The sequence below is a fragment of the Neophocaena asiaeorientalis genome, unplaced genomic scaffold (assembly GCF_003031525.2).
Source record: "Neophocaena asiaeorientalis asiaeorientalis breed wild unplaced genomic scaffold, Neophocaena_asiaeorientalis_V1.1 scaffold77, whole genome shotgun sequence".
Lineage (NCBI taxonomy): Eukaryota > Metazoa > Chordata > Mammalia > Artiodactyla > Phocoenidae > Neophocaena > Neophocaena asiaeorientalis.
Genome location: NW_020174645.1, coordinates 5,494,174 through 5,513,751, shown reverse-complemented (window position 1 = coordinate 5,513,751; position 19,578 = coordinate 5,494,174). Strand labels below are relative to the sequence as shown.

The window sequence follows — 19,578 nt, the reverse complement described above, 5'->3', positions numbered from 1 at the left end:
CCTCCCCCCGCCGGCCCCTCACCTCCATACAATCTCCCAGGACAAACTCGTAGATAATGAAGGAGATGAGATTGCCGCTGGTCATCTGCCCTGAGATGACGAGGTGGCCCCCGTAGTAGAGGATACTGACCTGGACCACCAGCAGAGTGAGCTGGAGGGAAGAGGGAAAGGGGGATCTGAGTCATGGGGGCCTTGGCTCAGACCTTCCCCACAGCCCCTCTGTCCCCTGCCCTGCAGGGGAGGTGAGAGCAGCTGTGGGCGCCTCACTCACAGCCACAGACTGAAACTCCAGCCCACAGCAGGGATGGCCTCCCACAAGCTGGGGCCCTTCTGTCATTCATGCCCTCCCCGCCCCCGCCATGGAGTTTTTCCCTGCAAAGGCCCTCAGCTGGAACAGGCCATGAGCCTGGCTGGGAACAAGGCTTTCTTTGTAAGGCCCTGGCACACATACACAGCCCCCAAGCGCCTCAGCGAGGCCAAACTGGAGTTTTAGTCTTCTCCTTATTGGGAAGAGCATGGTTCAGAGAGGCTGAGTCCACTGGCTAAGGTCACACAGCAAGCCAGGCAAAGCAGACGAGGTCTGTGTTTCCATGAAGGAGGGGCTGTGTCCAGGGTGTGCTTGCCTCCAGTCCCCTCTGGTGTCTGGGGGAGTGGTCTGCGAGAGGAGTGGGACCTGCATACCCATGACAACCCACTGGGTCCCTATTTGCCCCTCCCCACCCCAAGCCAGCGATGCTGGGTCAGAACTAGATCAATGGCTGGGCCACAGTGCCTTTGCACACTCGGCAAGAGGCGCCCCTGCCGGTGGGCAGGTGAGCTGGATTTCAGGCCCTTCTTCTCCCTGGCTGGGCACTTTTGAGGGGTGGCCCACCCTGGGGGGACCCAGAAGGTCCTTATTCCCTGCTTTCCCTGTAGACCACCCTCTCTTTCCTCCCCCTAAATTCCAAACCCTCCTCATTCCTACCCCAGCTGTTCCCCAACAGCCCACCCCCAGATGTGGCCAGCACACAGTGACAGGACCCAAGTGCTTCTTCTCCAGGAGGGGCTATAACTCACCCCCAGGGAGTGAGCTGGACACTCTAATGGGGGCATGTGTGTGGTTGTGACATAGGACCTGCAGGGAAGCCGGCCGAGGATGGGTCCCAGCTGGCCTCGGGGTGACTCCCCACCTTGGCAGGGATGCTTCCCTAGCTGGGAAAAGAAAGCTCCTACCCTGCCACCCCACGCCCAGGTGAGAGGGAGAGAGGAGGTGCCCTGCTTGAGGACATGCACCGAGAGGCTGAATTCCTTTCCAGAAAGATTCTCTGAGGACAAGCAGAAAGTTGGGACGAAGTCAAGTGTCACATCAGCATGCCTGGACCTGGGCTAATGTCCTGATCTAGGGGTCCCCCATCTTTGTGTGAGACCTGCCCGGGCCGGGTCACGTACCCCGCTGCCCCAGACGTAGTACATGTAGGCCGCAGCCTCCTTCCTGTTCAGCTTGTAGACCTGCTGCAGCTTCCGTGAGTACACCTCCGCCTCCTCCTCCTCGTTGGCAAAGCTCCGGACTGTCTTCATGGCGCTGATGGTCTCCTCAGCCGTGCTGCTGGCTCTGGCCAGGGCATTCTGGACCTCTTTGGAGAGCCTCTATGGGTGGGAGGCGCGACAAGAAGAGACCCCAAAACACACAGTCTCACCCTCTGCCTGAGCCCCCAGGCCTCTCTGGTGTTTTCTATCTTTAGCTGGTGCCAGCTCTGTGCAGGGAGTTCCAGGGACAAGGGGATAAGATCCAGCTTCCCTCCTCCCCCATTCCCTTCTAGCTTGATTTGCTGAACTCAGACTCCAGCTGGGCTCTTAGGGTGAGCTCCTGAGGCTCTAGCTCCTGAGGCATGGCGGGGCTGATCATGAAGTCATCTCCAGTATTCAGAGGAGGTTATGCGTGACCATACAGTTTTGGGTAATCCTCTCAGAAAAAGAAGTCTCAATACCTGATTCTGTGCTGGCATAAGAGCAGGGATGCCCTGGATGGTTGTTCAGGTTGTACACTACACAAGAAACACTAACTATTAAGGAGGCACCATTTACATCCAGCAACATATATTAAATTACGTGAGAGCCTGAAGGTTGGCACAGAGATTCCAGAACTCTTAGCCAAGTTCTAGATGGTGGTGGAGGCCACGAGCTATGAAATCTGCCCTCATCGTGTGCTTATAACTGGAGACGGATGGCTGAGAAGTGTGTGACCACCAGGCTGCTGTCCACAGAGTTCCAGAAGGCGCCCGGGGCCACGCTATTCAGGCTTTCAGTAACCACACCCAGAATCTCACACCAGCCGGGAAGGCTGCCCAGGAGGCTGAGACAGGCTCCTCCATAGGCATGTCCCATGACCTGCGAGTCATGCCCAGGCCATCGGAAGCATGCAGCACACTCAGGCATCCTGGGAGAAGCCAGCCTGTGCCTTGCGTCATGTCTGGCTGCGGGCGATGTGTGTGGCTTGTGGCGATGACTGTATCCTACACATTCGGGTACAGGTACGAGACCTAAACAGGGCTTCCTTGAGGTCCTGCCCGGTTGAACTTAAAGGTGGGGCCTGAGGTGTGTGCAGAGGCGGGGCTGGTGCAGGGAGCTCCAGGGTTTCCTGCCCCCTCTCAGGGGCGGGCAGGAAGGCAGGAAGGGTGGTGTGGAAGGGAAACAGCTCCAACTCCAACTCATATATTTACTTTTTCTACTCAGGGAGGAAAACAGTGAGGCCGGTGACCCAGAACTGCTGGGGAGAGGGCCCTCCTGGGTGGTGGGCTCTGCCACAGGTGACACATTGGATTGTGGGGAACGGATCCATCTGGGAGCTGGCCTCAGGTCACGGGCGCCAAGGGTTCCGACCAAACTGGGGACCCTGAGCTGATCACGTGTCCCAGCCCCTGCTCACGAGTGTCCCTGCCCCCGCAGGCCTGGAACACTGAGGAGGGGCCGCCTACACTGTCTGAACCCAGCCTGGCTCCGTTAGGGCTCAGGGGCGCCCACCATTGCAGGAAGCAGGAGGAAGGTGAGGCAGGGGCCTAGCTTACAGGCTGACCTTCTGACAGAGGCAGTGCCAAGAGGCGGCCTGAGGGGACTTCTGCCTGCCCATCACTGCATCGTGGGCGAGGGCCTCGCTCCCGGGGGCCTGAGCCCTCCCCCCCGACATAAACATATAGAAAGAGAGCAAACTTTGCACTCAGAGTGAAAACCAAACTTGCTGCAAAGGCCGACACCATCTGGCCCCCGTCACCTCCCTGCTCTCCCCTCACTCCTGGCTCTGGCCTCACCGGCCTCTCTGAGGCTCTGCAAACACGCCAGGCACATTCCCACCTCAGGGCCTTTGCACTGGCTGTACCCTCTGCTTGGAATGTGTTTCCCCGAGCCGTCCACCTCTTTACTCAAATGCCACCTTCTCAGAAAGATCTATTTAAAACTGGCAACCAGCCCCAATGCTCCCAATCTCTCTCTTCATTTTTTTCCTTAGCAGTTATGATCTTTTACTGTATTATATATTTTCATTATTAGCGCCGTTGTTATTTATTGTCTGTTTCTCTTATTAGAATATAAGCCTCCTGAAGGCAGGGGCCCTGTCTGTTTCGTTGATATAAACCAGTGCCTGGGACACGGTAGGTGCTCAATAAATATTTATTGAATGAGTGAAATGAACCAGTGAATGAACGCAAATGCAGCCTTACGATGAGTCCTTCACTAGCCCCTGGTGGCCCCCTGAACCTGCCTAAGGGGTCCCTCAGGAGCTGCCAGGGCTCAGACCGCAGCGGGACCCAGGCAGGGCCTACCTTGTAGTACTTGCCGTAGATGTCAGACACCATCATGATGATGGGGAAGCCCATGAAGGTGACCAAGGAGAGCTGCCAGGAGAGGCTGAACATGAAGACCACCACGCCCGTGACCTTGACCGCGTTCCGCAGGAAGATGTTGATATTCTGGGAGACCAGGTCGCTGACCATGGTGGTGTCCGAGGTGAGGCGGGAGATGAGGTCCCCTGGAACACAGGCAGCTCAGCTCCCGCTGTGGCAATGGGGTCACTGTGGGCAGCGGCAGGGGACCCTCGGGGAGCTCAGACCTTCCCCACCTTCTGGGTGGGGTGGGGAGGGAAGGAGAGCGGACGCCCCTTGAGGGCTGTTCTGAGCCCAGACCTTGTCACCAGCATCTTGCTTCAGCGTCACACCTCCCAGAGCACAGAGGAGGCAGCTGAGGCTCGGGAGAGGGAAGAGGCTTGCTCAGCGCCACACAGCGTGGCCGTGACTGAGCCAGAGCTGAGCCCACGTCTCCTCCCTGTCACTGGCAGAGGGGCCACTCCCCTCTTCCCTCACAGAAATAACAATCTGGGCTGTGGAGGAGAGAGGAACAGAAAGCCCTTTACTGACTGCTGGATACTGGGCTAAGAGTTCCACAGCAATCCCACAGGGCAGCTACCGTTATTGTTCCCATCTTACAGAGGAGAAAACAGAGGCTCAGACAGGTGAGGTTAGTGACAGAGTTTGCACCCAGGCTGGTCTGCCTCAGAGATCTGGGGCAGATGCTGTAATGTCTTCCCTGCTCTGCCCTGGGCCGGATGCTGTAATGTCTTCCCTGCTCTGCCCTGCATGTCTGCCCTGCTCACTCCCATAGGAGCTGGGCCTCTCAGGCCACAGGCCTGGGTAGACCCTGCCCTTGTGCTTCCCACAAGCCAGTGGGAGGCGAGGCCTGGTTGCTGCAGGGACAGCGGGTGGCCTAGCGAGGGTCCTATAGTGGCCGCAGTTCACACCAAAACCTCAGCCGGCAGGCCAGCTCCCCAGGGCTCAGGCAGGGCCGGAGGCCCAAGCCAGCCTCCCGGGGTGTCCCCATCCTGAACTGGATGGCAGGAAAAGCCATCAGGACTGAGACCATGGACGTGCCCACTTAAATCCTCAATGCAAGGCAAGCCCACCTGGCCGGGCCCAGCCCCAGGTCACCCGAGGCCCCAGGAGGACCAACCTGTGCGATTCTCGTCAAAGAAGCTCGTCTCCTGAGATACCAGCGAGCGGAAGAGACGGTTCCGAAGGCGAATGTTCAGTCTGGCAAATATGAGGGTAAAAATGCCGCCCCGAACACCTGCGGCAAATGAGCTAATTGCAGATAAGAGATGTTACATATAGCACGACGTCCTTCCGACAACCAACCGCCACCCCCCGCCATCCCCCCCCCGCTGGCAGGCGTGGGCCCCTCGCAGGGCAGAGACCAGGTGGCACCCTGCCCTCGAGCCCACTCTCCGGAGCTGGCACCTCCACGGGGTTTCCCTGTTCCCAACAGGAGCTCCCAAGGTGAGGGCACAGAGGGGACTGCGTTTACTGTGGGTGAAGGGCCCAGCTCCGCCAGCCAGACCCCTCTCCCTTCTAGAGGAGCACAGACAAGGCTGGTCCTTGTTTCCCACTTGGAAAACCGCGGGGGGTGGGAGGGTGCTGGTGAAAGGGGAACCCCGAGGACTGAAGCCATCTGTAGGGACAAAAGGGCATTGCTCTAGGGTGTGGCTCAACCAAAGGGACAGAACTAAGCCAGTTGGGTTGTTAGTTACCACGGGGACCAGCTGAGGCACAGGCTCCCCGGGGGCATTTCCTGGGCCTCCCTGGCCCCTTTTCCTCTGGGGAGCTGGCCCTGCCCTCCTTCCCCGCGGCAGGCCTGGGCGGGTGGGGGAGGGCAGGGGCCGCTACCTGCCGATGGCCAGCGCACACATGACGGTGACGGCCGTGCTGAACTGCTCCATGCTCTTCTGAATGACGATGCCATCGATGGCCCGGCCCGTGTAGTAGGGGAGGAAGGTCTCTCCTGCAGAGACAGGGCGGGCTCAGGGGGCATCGGCACCCAGGGGAGCCTCTGTCCTTCCTCCTGAGCCTCTGGAAGCCCCCATACCACCCACAGGGCTGACTCCACCGTGGGGTTTTCTCTCTCGGCAAACTCCTGCTTCTCAACGGGGCAGGGGGCAGGGAAGGGGTCCCACACTGCTTAATGCTCTCTCTTTTCAGAGAACAGGAACACGGGAAATGTGAGTTACTTAATCTATACAGACTGGGTCGTGCTATCGTGAATAATGGCGACCAGGCATCGAGCACACAGAGACAAGGGGCTCCCGTGTGACAGTTCACCCCCTCTGCACGTGGACCCTGAAGTCGGCTCTGTTATCACCTATTTTACAGATGAGGAAAGTGGAGCTGAAAAGATGAGCTGACGATTGCTCATCCACACAGCTGGTGGCTGACAGACGCCAAAGTTCACTTCCTTCTTCTCTTTGGCCGAGGGTTCAGAGTCCAAATTCTAGACCCTCAGAGTATGTTGATATTCTGGTTCTGAGCAATGCTGTAAATTGCCACCCCACCCCTCTTGATGGGGCACTTTACAGTTTGTCAGATAATTTCTTACCCATATTTCCTGCTATATCTTCACAACAATCCTGGGTGGACGTGGGGAGGGGGCCATTGGGCAGGGATGTCACCCCATTTCACATGGGAGTGGGAGACTCAGAGAGGCTGAGTAGTTCGCCCAAGGTCCCACAGCAATTAAGAGGAAGGGCCAGGACTCAAACCCAAATGAGCTTCCTATCTGGGGGCTCGTTCCTTGTGCCTTCCCTCCCAATAACCCAGAGTAAGTGCCCACTCCCATCTTATGGAAATGATGGACACGGAAAAGAAGGTGGTCAGACCAGGCTGTGTCCCGTTTTCACTGCAGCTCTTTCAGCAGCCATAGCCTGGCTCAGGGCTGGGCACACAGGAGTCACTCAATAAAGGTCAGTGAATGAACCCTGGGCAGGTAGGGCAGGCCCTTCCCTGGTCAGCTCTGCAGGACTGGCTCAACCAGGACAGTGAGACCTTCTGTAGCGCTCTGGCGCCCTCTGCCGGTCTCAGCACAGGGACCACAGGGCGGCAGCCGAGAGGGCCTCTGTCTCCCCTGTGTCCTTGGCCAGATGGGGTCTCCAGGCACCCCTGTGAAGTTGTACCTCAGCTGAATCTCTGCCTCAGTTTACCTACAGGGAAGTAAAGGGCATCAGCGAGCTCTAGCAGCATTATGATTCCAGCAAGCACCAGTGATGATATTAACCACCATGGATGTTTATGGAGCCCTTGCTGGGTAGGTGCTGTGCTAAGCACGTATGCAAACTCTTTTGTCCAATCTGCCCAAGAACCAGGTGAAACTCTCTAGTCCATCAACAAATCCTGTGGCTCCACCTTCAAAATATTTCCAGAATTTTCTGCCTCTACTGCCCCACCCAGGTTTGTCAACCTCCTTTGGACTATCTCAGCAAACCCCTGGCTCCCCCTGCTGCCACCTTTATCCCCATCAGCCTGTTCTCCACTCAGCCGACAGCAGGAGCCTGTGAAACCCAAGGCAGATCATCTCATCCAGCATCAAAGTCAAAGGCCTTACAGTGGCTGACGGCACCCTGCACGACTGGGCCCTGCTACTGAGCTGCCTCACCTTCTTCTCTCCCCCCACTCCCTCTGCTCCAGCTGCGCTGGCCTCTCTGCTTTTCCTTTAACAATCAGGCACCTTTCTGCCTCAGGACATTTGCACAGGCTGTTCCCTTTGCCTGGAGCACTGTTACCCCAGATAGCTGCTCCCTCATCTCTTTCAAGTCTCAAATGCTTCCCAATAACCCCATAGGTGGTCTATTATCATTCTTCCCATTTTACAGATGAGGAAACTGAGGCTCAGTCATTTGCCCAAGGTTACTGTAGTGAGGTTGCCATGAAATCCATATCTCAACGGAAGATACTCACAGTGGGTAGTTTTTCTTTTAGATTATAAGGTTTCAGAAAAAGCTGAACCTACTGGATGCCTGCTGATGGAAGAGTAATCGTTAATGATCGCAGTACCTAACTTTTATGAAGAAGTACCTAGTTTTGTCAGACACCGTGCTTCACCTCATTTAATTTTCACAATAACCTGAAGAAGCCCTCATTGCAGTATGAGAAGCTGAAGCTTGGCCACGTTAAGTAAACTTGATTAAAATTACGGATGAAGTCGGGGGGCCTAATTTCAAGTCGAAGCCCATAACCTTGACATAATCCTGCAGGCTGGTGCAATCTGCTCGGCTGTATTTTAGGACATCTGTATTCCCTAAGCGCACACTAGCTGACAACAGCACCCTGGGAGGCAGGGGAAACGAGGCCGCGGGGGGCAACATCTGCCCACACAGGCAGGACGGTCATTCATTCATTCATTCATTCACTCAGTAAGTCTGATTCTGTGCCAGGTATCAGGGGCCCTGGATGAGTCAGACCTGGCCCCTGTCCGCGAGGGGCTCAAAGCCTGGAAGGGGAGAAAGGAGAGTGGACATGTGATTTTCATGTCACTGATGCTGTAATTAAGGGCCACGGTCGGCAGAATCTGAGTAGGCATCTCAGGAGCAGACATTTGGGCCTTGAAGCATGAGTAGGAGAAACTGTCTGGTTAAATGAAAAGGGGTCATCCCAACACTCACGGCCACTAAAGTTTACTGGGAGCTTTCTATGTGCCACGAGCTGTCCGAGGCGTCTTGCTCAGATTAACTCACTGAACCTCACAATTCTGCAACTGCTGACGCCCATTTTACAGATGAGGAGATGAGACTTAGAGAGGTTAAGTAACTTGCCTAAAATCACACAGCGGTTAAGGGGCCGGGACTGAGAGGATGGAGGATGGATGGTACAAGGAAATGGGCTCTGGGGTTCGCCTGTCCTCTTTGAGATCACTCTGGCTTTGTGGCTACTCCCAGACTCTGTCCCTGGGAGTTAAACATGTAACGACTCATAGCAGCTAACATTCCTGTACTCATCATGCCGTACCAAGCTCTGTACCTGTCCTTCTCCTCTCTGTCTTTTTTTTTTTTTTTTTTTTTTGCGGTACGCGGGCCTCTCACTGCTGTGGCCCCTCCCGTTGCGGAGCACAGGCTCCGGACGTGCAGGCTCAGTGGCCATGGCTCACGGGCCCAGCCGCTCCGTGGCATGTGGGATCTTCCCGGACCGGGGCACGAACCCGCGTCCCCTGCATCGGCAGGCAGACTCTCAACCACTGCGCCACCAGGGAAGCTCCTCCTCTCTGTCTTTTTATTCAAACTTTACAATACCTTGGGATAAGGATGCTCCCAATCCCCATTTCACAGAAGGAGGAAATGAGTCTCTGAAAGGTTTGAGCACTTGCCCACGAACCCCCAGAACCCGTGGAGTTTCCACCCCGTGATGTCCCTTCCCACCCACGTTGCTGGAGTGTTGCTTTAAAACTGTTTGGACCAGATCCACAGTAACAGATACAATTTACATCACCAACCAGGACACACACACAGGTGCACACAGGTAAAATAAAAGTCTCACGAAACAATACTTAATCTTACCACAGACTACACACCCTGATGGTTCTATTCTATTCTGCTTCATTACAAAAAATGCTTTGAACCTATAAATGCCATTTCTAGGAACTTATCCTACCGATATATGCACATTTATATGAAACATGTATGAACAAGAGAAAAAGACTCAAAACAACCCAAGAGTCCAACAACGGGAGACCGACTAAATAATCTATGGTACAGCCACACGGTGCAGTATTACCCAGCCAAATAAAAGAATGAGATACGATTGGAAAAATGCCGGGATATATTGTTAAGTGAGAAAAGCAAGACACAGAATGGAGTGTAAGAGGTGGGGAGAGTGACGAGTACTTATTTGCTCGCAGCCGCATAAGGAAACACTGGAAGCATATACAAGAAAGGAATAAAAGTGGTTTCCTGCCCACTTGGAAGCTTCCGGAACCTTTTTCTGTAGTTAGCCCTGGGCACCGGGGTCAGGGTAGTCAGGAGTAGAATTAGGAGTGAAACTCTCAGTGTTTACCTTTGCGTATCAATTTGATATCTGAACCACGTAAGTAAGATGTTAAAATGTGAGAGGAAAGAAGAGAGCCCTCACTTACCCAGTGCTGCCATGATGAGGAAGAAGGAGGCGGCCACGAGGAACGCGATGTCGGGCTTGGTGTAGGACAGCAGCTTCTGCAGCGTGGCCCCGGAGGCCTGCTCAGGCGCGGGCCGGTCCTCCCCAGGGGGACCCTCGGCCTCGGCCCCTGCCCCCCGCTCGAGGGCCTTGGCGTCCGGCTGCACTGTGGACAGCAGCCACCAGAGCAGGAAGGACGCAGCAAGTGAGATGTAGGTCCACACAAAGAGGGCCCAGAACCACGGGTCCCGGACCGGCTTGCGTACCTCGGAGAAGAGCAGCAGCTTCACCATGGTGTAGATGCCCGCAAAGAGGCACACAAGGGCGATGACCGTCCATGAGGCCCGCAGCCGCCGGGGCCCCAGGGCGCTGTTCTTGGCCACGCCGATGGTGGCCCCCAGCAGCAGGCAGCTGCGGTACAGGCAGGCCGCCCAGAGGTCCAGCACCGAGTCAAAGATGTTGAAGTGCCGGATGTCCTCCAGGAGGCTGCGGTCCAGGTGGCTGAGGACATAGATGGCCGTGGTCATGCCGACATCCAAGCTCATGAAGGCCAGGGTCACCACCACTGCCTTCCACAGCTGCATTCTGCTGGCGGGTGGTGGGCAGGCACCGAGGGGCAGGCTCTAGCTCATGGGGGCAAGGCCATTGTCTGTGGGGTGAGGCCAGACCTGTAGGAGCAACAGGGCAAGGGGTTCAGGTGTGCTACTTGCTGGCTGTGTGACCTTGGGCAACTCACCTGACATCTCTGAGCCTCAGATTCCTCATCTGTAAAATGGCAGTGACAAGAATACTGATTTCACAGAGGTATTGTGACGGCTCCACTCATTCAAGGAATATTTATTGAGCACCCTCTGTGGGCCAGACTCTGTTCTTTGCACTGGCGATTTAACAGTGAACAAAAATAACAAAGATCCCTGCTCTTGTGGGAGAGACAGATAATAAACAAAATAACTAAATGATACAGTATGTTAAGAGATAGGGCTGGGGTGTGAGGAATGAGGGGCCATGAGGGGCGGTGAGGGCAATTTTAAATAGTGGGCCAGGGCTTCCCTGGTGGCGCAGTGGTTAAGAATCTGCCTGCCAATGCAGGGGACATGAGTTTGAGCCCTGGTCCGGGAAGATCCCACATGCCGCGGAGTAACTAAGCCCATGTGCCACAACTACTGAGCCTGTGCTCTAGAGCCTGCGAGCCACAACTACTGAGCCCGCGTGCCACAACTACTGAGCCCGCGTGCCTAGAGCCTGTGCTCCACAAGAGAAGCCACCGCAGTGAGAAGCCTGCGCACTGCAACGAAGAGTAGCCCCCGCTCACTGCAACTGGAGAAAGCCCGCATGCAGCAACGAAGACCCAACACAGACAAAAACAAACAAATAAACAAACAAATAAATAAACAAATAGGGGGCCAGGGAAGACCTCGCTGTGAAGGTAAACCTTGAGTAAGACTGAAAGAGGTGAGGGAGTCTGCCACGTGGAGATCTGGGGGAAAAGCATTTTGGACAGGTGGAACAGACAACGCCAGAGCCTGAGGTAGGAACGTGTGGCGTGAGGGAGGCAAGGAGGCCCCATGAGGTCAGAGAGGTGAGGGTGCAGGGATGTGCAGGGCTCTGCAGATGAAACTGAAATCAGCAAAGGATATAATGAAGACTCATTGCCTTATGACTACTACCGCTACTGCTACTACAATCATTAATTTCTCTGAACCTGTTTCTTCTTTTATAAAATGTTAGCAGGAGGTTTAATATGTGAACATCAGGTCTGGGCACAGTGCCGAGGCTGTAATAATTGCTACTGATTGTTACCACATATAGTGCATGTTTAATAAACGTTTGTCCACTTCCCTCCTCCCCACATCAGGCCTTCAGTCTCCCGAAATAAACCTGAACCCTCTTAGACCAAGAAGGGGTGTCTGCAGGCCTGTGAGCAACCCACAGACTTTTGTATCTGCCTGGAAGTTTCCAGAATCTTTTCCTCCAGCCCAGGTTGCCCCTCGCCCTCAGCCTAGCTGGTTTTCTGGAGTGCGATGTCTGCTTTGCCTAAGGTATGTCCCACGCTGGGTCCTTGAGGCCTGGACCAGGGCCTGGGAGACGCCAGGAGCTGCAGAGACGCGGAGGGAGGTGGGCCTGGAGGCCTGAGTTTGGGAGTGGGGCTTGTCCAGGGCAGGACTGGGACCAGACTGGGTGCGCCCCTGAGTGCCACCTCATGACTTGGGTTCGTCCCTTTCTCCCCTGGGGTCTTTGTTGTCCCATCTGCAAAATGGGCCAAGCTCTGGAGTCCCCAGCGGAGGGGAGAGGTGCAGAGCAACAGGAGGGGTGACTGTGAGTAGTGACTGGGAATGGGGGCCAGACTGAGAGACCCTCTCCCCCCACAGCTCCAGTGCTCAGACCAATGTCAGAAACCCTACACAACCCCATGAGGCTGCTGCTTCCACATTCCCATTTACAGCTGGAGAAACTGAGGCACACAGAGGCAAAAGCACATGGCCCATATCACTCAGCCAACAAAGGCCCAAGCCAGGACTCGAGCCAGTGTGTGAAGGGTCCCAGCACCTGGCTCGCAATCTCGGTACCACATGCCTGACACACAGCAGGTGCCCAATTACTACAAGCAAACAGTTATGCAGCACGGCCCTTCCTAGCAGCCCCGCCCTTTATGTGGGTCACATGCTTTGTATGTGTCTGCTTATTTAATCCTCACAGCAACTTCACGAGATTTACACTATTATCATCCCCATTTAGCTGATGGAGAAACTGGGGCCCAGAGAAGCTAATAACTTGCCAAAGATCACACAGCTGGTGAGCAGCAGGGCCGAGATTTGAACGCAGAGCTGTCTGGTTCCAAAAGCTGGGCTCTAAACTGCTAAGCTAAAGTGCTTGTCAATATAGCAAGTCCTTACTCACAGCAGCCAAGACATGGAAGCAACCTAAATGTCCATCGACAGATGAATGGGTAAAGAAGATGTGGTACATATACACAATGGAATACTACTCAGCCATAAAAAAGAATGAAATAATGCCCTTTGCAGCAACGTGGATGGACCTAGAGATTATCATACTAAGTGAAGTGAGTCAGAAAGAGAAAGACAAATACCATATGATATCACTTATATGTGGAATCTAAAATACGACACAAATATTTATGAAACAGAAACAGACTCACAGACATAGAAAACAGACTTGTGGTTACCAAAGGGTGGGGAAGGGATAAATTAGGAGTTTGGGACTAGCAGATACAAACTACTGTATATAAAACAGATAAACAACAAGGTCCTACTGTATAGCACAGGGCACTATATCCAATATCCTGTAATAAACCATAATGGAAAAGAATATGAAAAAGAATATGTATATATATGGATAACTGAATCACTTTGCTGTACACCAGAAACTAACACATTCTAAATCAACTATACTTCAATTAAATAAATATATATATATATACACACACATACGTACATATAGCAAGTGCTAACAGGCAGTATTCACTGAAGGAGAATAGGCTATACCAGAGGGGGCTCAGCTAAGAAGCAGAACTGATGACACACCGTGACAACAATGACAAGGACAGCAGCAACAGTAACAAGAGCTGACACTTACTGATGTTATCGTGCACCTGGCACTGTTCTGAGTGATTTACATGCATTCATCCTCACAAGAATCCTATGAGGTATGTTCTATTATCATCCCCATTTTCTGGTGAGAAAATTGAGGCACAGAGAGGTTAAGTAACCTGCCCCAGGTCACACAGCTAGGAAGTGGCACACCTGGGATGTGAACCAAGGCCTTCGAGTTCCAAAATCTGTGCTTTCAACTCCAAAGGCATAATTCTTCAAAACAGCATCTCAGGGGTAGGCAAGACCTTTAATGATGCTCAGGAGGGTCTGAGATGCAGAGGGGACCCAGGGGCGTGACGGTCCCCAAGCCTGGGCCCTGCTGTCACCACAGCACTTCTAGGAAGACTCAAGCATGTTCTAGAGAAGACAGTTGCTTTGTCAGCAGCTGCCTCTCCAAGGGAAGCCAGGGCTGACTGGGATCAAGGGCAGGGGAGGGAGTGAAGGTGGGGACAGGGGAACAGACACCCCCTGCCCAGGCCCTTGTTCCACCCCCAGCCCTGGCTGGGCTGCCAGCGCAGGCTTCTATCTGCTGCAATGCAGAGGCCTCGAGGAGCCAGCAAGTGGGTGAGTGTGAGTCGGAGCCCAGGGAGGGATGCTCTTGGCCGGGTGCCTCACCAGGCCTCCTGGCCAAGCTACTGCCGGCTGCCTGGGCCCCATCAGCCACCTTGGCTGCAACTCACCTCTTGGTGGTACAAGGAGTCCCTTAGCTGCCGGGAAGGAGCTGAGATTTAGAAGTGGGACAGGAGGCAGATCTGCCAGAGAGCAGCCCAGGGGCTTGGCCAGCTCTCCCCATCCCGACTCCCAGTCACCGGGTCAGTCCCTTCCCGACACCCTCCGCTTCGGGTAATGTCATTTGACAACCACCCACATGGGAGCCCCAGCTGTTTATCTTCTTCACTGGAATAAAAGAAAATTTTGCACTCCAGCATCACAGACTATTTGAACCACGTTTTACAGATGGGGAAACTAAGGCCCAGAGAGGGAGGGAGGGAGGCTTGTCTAAGGTCACCCCGTGAGCTGGGGACAGAACAGCAAGAGCACCGGGGTCCCCAGCTCCTAAGTGCTGAGTCCTTCTACTCCAGGCTCTGATGGAGCAGAATCCAACTTGGGTCAGGTTACAGCCTGACCCAGTGGGGACAGACTACTCTGTTATTTTTAAAGTTACTGAGCAGGAGAGTGAAGGGGACGAGACCACCAGCCAAGACTGGGAGGAGGGGAGGATGGGGCCCAGTGGGCTGGTTGGAGCCATGTCCCAGCACACCATCTACCTGACCTGGAGGACGCAACTGAGCTTGGCCAAGTGGAGCAGGAGGGCAAATCGTGGGCACATGGGTGACGTGTGTGCCCCAAGGGACAAGGACAAGGTGGTGGCCAGAGGTCAGAGCAGGCACTGCCCAGGGCCTGCTGTGCCCAGGAAGACAGGGTCAACTCGCCTTGACCCCAAGAGCTAAGGAATGGCACAGATTAGCAAGTGACCACATCCCCACTGCAGGTCCTGTCAAAGGCTTTTCTTCCCAGTAGAAGAAATGGTGGTTGGGGCATCTCCAGCTGTCAGGTGCACAAAAGGAAAGTCTGGAACGGCCAGGAGATAACAAATAGCAATTATTATCATAACCACAGCAGTTATAGTTTATGGGGTGTTACTAAGTGCCTGGCAATGTGCTAAGTGCCTGTCACCTCCCGTCCCAGTTAATCCTCACCACTACTCTGGGACGTTCTCTCGGTTATCATTCCCATTTTACAGATAGGGAAACAGAGGCTTGGGGAAGTCAAATGACCTGAAGAGAACAGGCAAAGGCAGAGCTGAAACCCCACACTTCACTCTCTGGGCCCAGGCTATTCAGGGCTCCCAAGAAAGGGTCCTGAAGGCCCTGGGGGGCCCACGCAGCTCAGCTCTCCCCCGACTTTGGGGGTGAACTTTTCACCCCAAAGCAGTCATCACCCGGCTGACTGGGGCTGGTTCTGTGGGACAGTGTCATTGTGGGGTCTCTGGATGCAGGGCCAGGACTCAGCTGAGTCCACGTTATTGCATCCTGACTCCCACCCTTGCTGAGCCCGCACATCCCACACTGGCACCTGGGGAAGTTGTTTCAGATAACTCACCGCTCTAGGTGAGGCAAACTGGGGAGTCACTGTGGCCTTCCTGCCGTCCTCCTCTTGTCACCTGTCACCTGCCCACCTGAAGCAGGGGAATTGAGGGCAGCCTAACTCCAGGGCAGGGGGAGTCCTGTCAGACCAGCTTAAAGCTGTCTGAATTAACGTCATGTCTGGGGAGGGGGCACCCTGTTTTAACAAAGAACTAGAAATAAGGGAGAGGCCCTTGGGAAGCCTCAGGCCTAACTGCCGGGGTGGATGCAGAGAAGGGTCAGCCCATTGGCCAGCTGGGGGGACTGAGGGGAAGGGGTTTGCCAAGGTCGGCAGGTCCAGGCCTGCTCCCAGGTTTCTGACATAGCCAGCCTCTCAGGATCTGTGGGCAGGCAACGCTGTAGGGTGTGGGGAGCCCTCAGAAGAGGCGCCAGTCCGATCCTGGGGGGAGAACAGCCATCCCAGGATCCACGCCAAAAGGCACCCTCACCATTTTCCAAGAGGTGGCGGCACATGAATGGTTAAAAAAAAAAAAGCAACATTCTCCCTGCGGCGTGGGAAGGATGCTGCAGGGATGGGGGGCTGGGACCTGCGGCTGCGGGTGCTAGGGTACCAGGAGGGGGAGCCAGGAAGTCTCCCACCTTCAACTGAGATGTCTACTCCATCCCCGGGGCAGGGAGAGCCAAATGTCCCTCCAGCCTGTGCCCGGTCTGGCACTTCGACTTGAGAAAGACCCGGGTTGGGGGTCCCGGACCCCGCACTCTTACCTGTCACCTTACCTGGCACCAGGTGAGCCGTGGGGAGGGGGCGCAGCGGGCTGGGGTCCTCAGGGGCGCGGGCTCCGCGCGGTTCATTGGAGGCAGCGCCCGGCGCCCCGCTCGCTCCACCCCTCCCGCCTCTCCCTCCTCCCGCTGCTCCTCCGGGCCTCCCGCCCCCGGCTGCTGCGCAGCAGCAAGGTCGGAGCAGAGGGAGGCGGGCACACAGGCCCGCTGACGGGCAGGGCGGGGCCTCCTGGCGGACGGGGCCTTCGTGGGGGCGTGACCACAGCTAGCCACCGCCCACCTGCGACGAGCCCCGCCCTCATCCGCAGGACCAGGCCCTTCCGCTCGGTGCTCCACCCCTGGAGACCTCAGGCCCATTCTGAGCAGAAGGACGTGGCCACAGCTGCTGGGGGCGCCTGCTCTTTAACCGTTAGTCCTTTTCCTCTGGAGGGGCCTACCAGCCAGCCTCGGAGGATGGAGGTTAGGATCCTCATTCCTTCCTTCATTCAACCAATATTTGTTGAAAGGCACCTGCTATGTGCCGTGTACCATTCTAAGCGTTTGCGATGCTACAGGGAACAAAACGACATCCTTGCCCTTCTGGAGCTGACATTCTAGTGAGGGAGTCAGGCGATACACGTAATGAATAAGTAAATTATACCTATTGGAAGGGAATACATTTCACGGAGAAAAACAGAGCCAGGGCGCTGGGGCTTGGGAGAGGGAGACAGCTGTATACACTCAGCGATCGCTGGGTGCTGGGGGCTGGGGGCTGGGTGTGAAAAAAGACGGAAAACTCCCATCCTTCGCGGGGTGGGGGAGAGAGAAAACCAACAAGTAAATAACATAATTTCATGTGGTGCCAAGTATGATTTATTTCCTGTAAAGGAAATAAAACTGGGTGAGGCAATGGAAAGTGCCATGGGGTTTCTTTAGCTGGGAAGGGCTCCCTGAGAGAGGTGAAAGGTGAGAAGGAGGGAGCCATGGAGAGGTTTGGGGGGAGAGCATTCTACGTGAAAGGAACTGCCAGTGGAAAGGCTCTGAGGTGGGAACTCACCTGGCATTTGAGGAGCAGAAAAGGGATCAGTGTGGACTGAACCAAGAGCTGAGGAGAGTAGGTGAAGCCCAGAGGGGCGGCAGGTGAGGCAAGATATACCCCCATCTCTCCAGCCTCCGGTCAGAGGCTAAAAATGCTCTCTGAATGTAAAACAGTCTCTGCTTCTCACATGGGACAGCCTCCTTCAAGGGGAATTTGGCAAAGTGCAGGATCGTAAATGTACTTTTTTTTCCTGACCCAGTAGGAACTTCTTCTATAGATAGACTTGTGGAGGGAGTGAAGATACCAGTTTGCAGGTAGTCACTGGGGTAGCAAAAGGCTGGAAATAACCTAAATACCCTTCCATAGGGAACTGGCCAAATAATTACAGAGCATCGCTCAAAAAAATACCCTGTAGCGTGGGGGGAAAAAATCTATGTATCTATCCATACACAAATGTTACCTAAAGGTATGAAATGACCTCCAAAATCTATTGAGTAAAAACAAGGGGGAGAATCAAGCTGAAGTGTGATACTGTTTGTGCAAAACCAAAAGCAAATATTAATTGTATGTGAAGAAAAGCTCTTGGATGGATTATCCAAAAGCTAGAATGACTCAGGTCTGGGGCCAAATCTACGAACCCATATCCCCTGCATCGGCAGGCGGACTCTTAACCACTGCGCCACCAGGGAAGCCCCAGGCTCTGTCATTTTTGCTGTGTGAAAATAGCCAAAACAATATTGACGGAGCAAAACAAATTTGGTGTACTGACACTACCCGACTTCAAGACGTACTATATAAAGCTGCAGTAATCAGGACAGTGTGGTGTTGACAAAAGAACAAATAGATCAATGGGACAGAATAGAGAGCCCAGAAATAGAACCATATAAATATAGGCAACTGATCTCCGACAAAGGAGTAAAGGCAATACAGTGGAGAAAAGACAAATGGTGCTTTGCAACAAATGGTGCTGAAACGACTGGACATACATGTGCAAAAAATACATATATATATTGACACAGACCTTACACCTTTCACAAAAGTTAACTCAAGATGGATCATAGACCTAAATGTAAAACACAAAACTATAAAACTCCTACACGATAACCTAGGAGACAATCTAGATTTTCTTGGGCATGGAGATGATTTTTTAGATGTAATACTAAAGGCATGATCCATGAAAGAAAGAATTGATAAGCTAGACTTCATTAAAGTTAAAAACTTCCACTCTGTGAAAGATATTGTCAAGGGAATGAGAAGATAAGCCACAGACTGGGAGAAAATATATCTGATAAATGACTGTTATCCAAAATATACAAAGAACTCTTAAAGCCCAACAATAAGAAAGCAAATAACCTGATTTAAAAAGAGGGAAAAGACCTGGACACCTCACCAAATGAAATATACAGATGAAAAATAAACGTGAAAAGATGCTCAACGTAATTTGTCATTAGAAAATTGCAAATTAAAACAACAATAAGGTACTATTACATACCTAATAGAATGGCCAAAATCCAAAACACTGACAACGCCAAATGCTGACGAAGATGTGGGGAAACAGGAACTCTCTTTCACTGCTGGTGGGAACGCAAAACAGCACAGTTACTTTGGAAGACAGTTTGGCGGCTTCTTATGAAACTAAACATACTTCTACCATACGATCCAGCAATCATGCTCCTTTGTATTTACCCAAACGAGTTGAAAACTTATGGCCACACAAAAACCTGCACATAGATGTCTATAGCAGCCTCATTCATAATTGCCAAAACTTGGAAGCAACCAAGATGTCCTTCAGTAGGTGAATGGATAAAATGGTAATTCAGACAATGGAATATTACTCAGTGCTAAGACTAAATGAATTACCAAGCCATAAAAAAGACATGGAAGAAACATAAATGCATATTACTGAGGGAGAGAAGCCAATCGGAAAAGGCTACACACTGTATGATTCCAACTGTATCATATTCTGGAAAAGATAAAACTATGCAGATGGTAAAAGGATCAGTGGTTGCCAGGGGTTAAGGGAGGATGGGGGGATGAACAGGCAGAGAGGAGAGGATTTTCAGGGCAGTGAAACTATTCTGTATGATACCGTAATGGTAGATATATGGCCCTAAACATTGTCAAAAACCATAGAATATACAACTCCAAGA

The 19,578-nt window shown here is 53.4% G+C and overlaps 1 protein-coding gene across 2 annotated transcripts in view; it reads right to left on the bottom strand.

Moving 5' to 3' along the window:
- Positions 1-18,994, bottom strand: part of ABCB9 (ATP binding cassette subfamily B member 9) — a 28,857-nt gene extending 9,863 nt beyond the window's left edge. Inside the window, exons 1-7 of one of the 2 annotated variants that reach the window (XM_024758458.1) lie at positions 18,921-18,994; positions 9,916-10,600; positions 5,688-5,802; positions 4,975-5,105; positions 3,795-4,000; positions 1,429-1,626; positions 23-151 (exon numbers count right to left, since the gene is read on the bottom strand). In XM_024758458.1, the coding sequence (XP_024614226.1) occupies positions 23-151; positions 1,429-1,626; positions 3,795-4,000; positions 4,975-5,105; positions 5,688-5,802; positions 9,916-10,516 (1,380 nt within the window). In that variant the 5' untranslated portion in view covers positions 10,517-10,600; positions 18,921-18,994. Of the gene's footprint in view, positions 1-22; positions 152-1,428; positions 1,627-3,794; positions 4,001-4,974; positions 5,106-5,687; positions 5,803-9,915; positions 10,601-16,407; positions 16,499-18,920 lie in introns of those variants that run through there. The other variant, XM_024758459.1, reaches the window with a different exon arrangement.
- Positions 18,995-19,578: the final 584 nt, after the last annotated feature.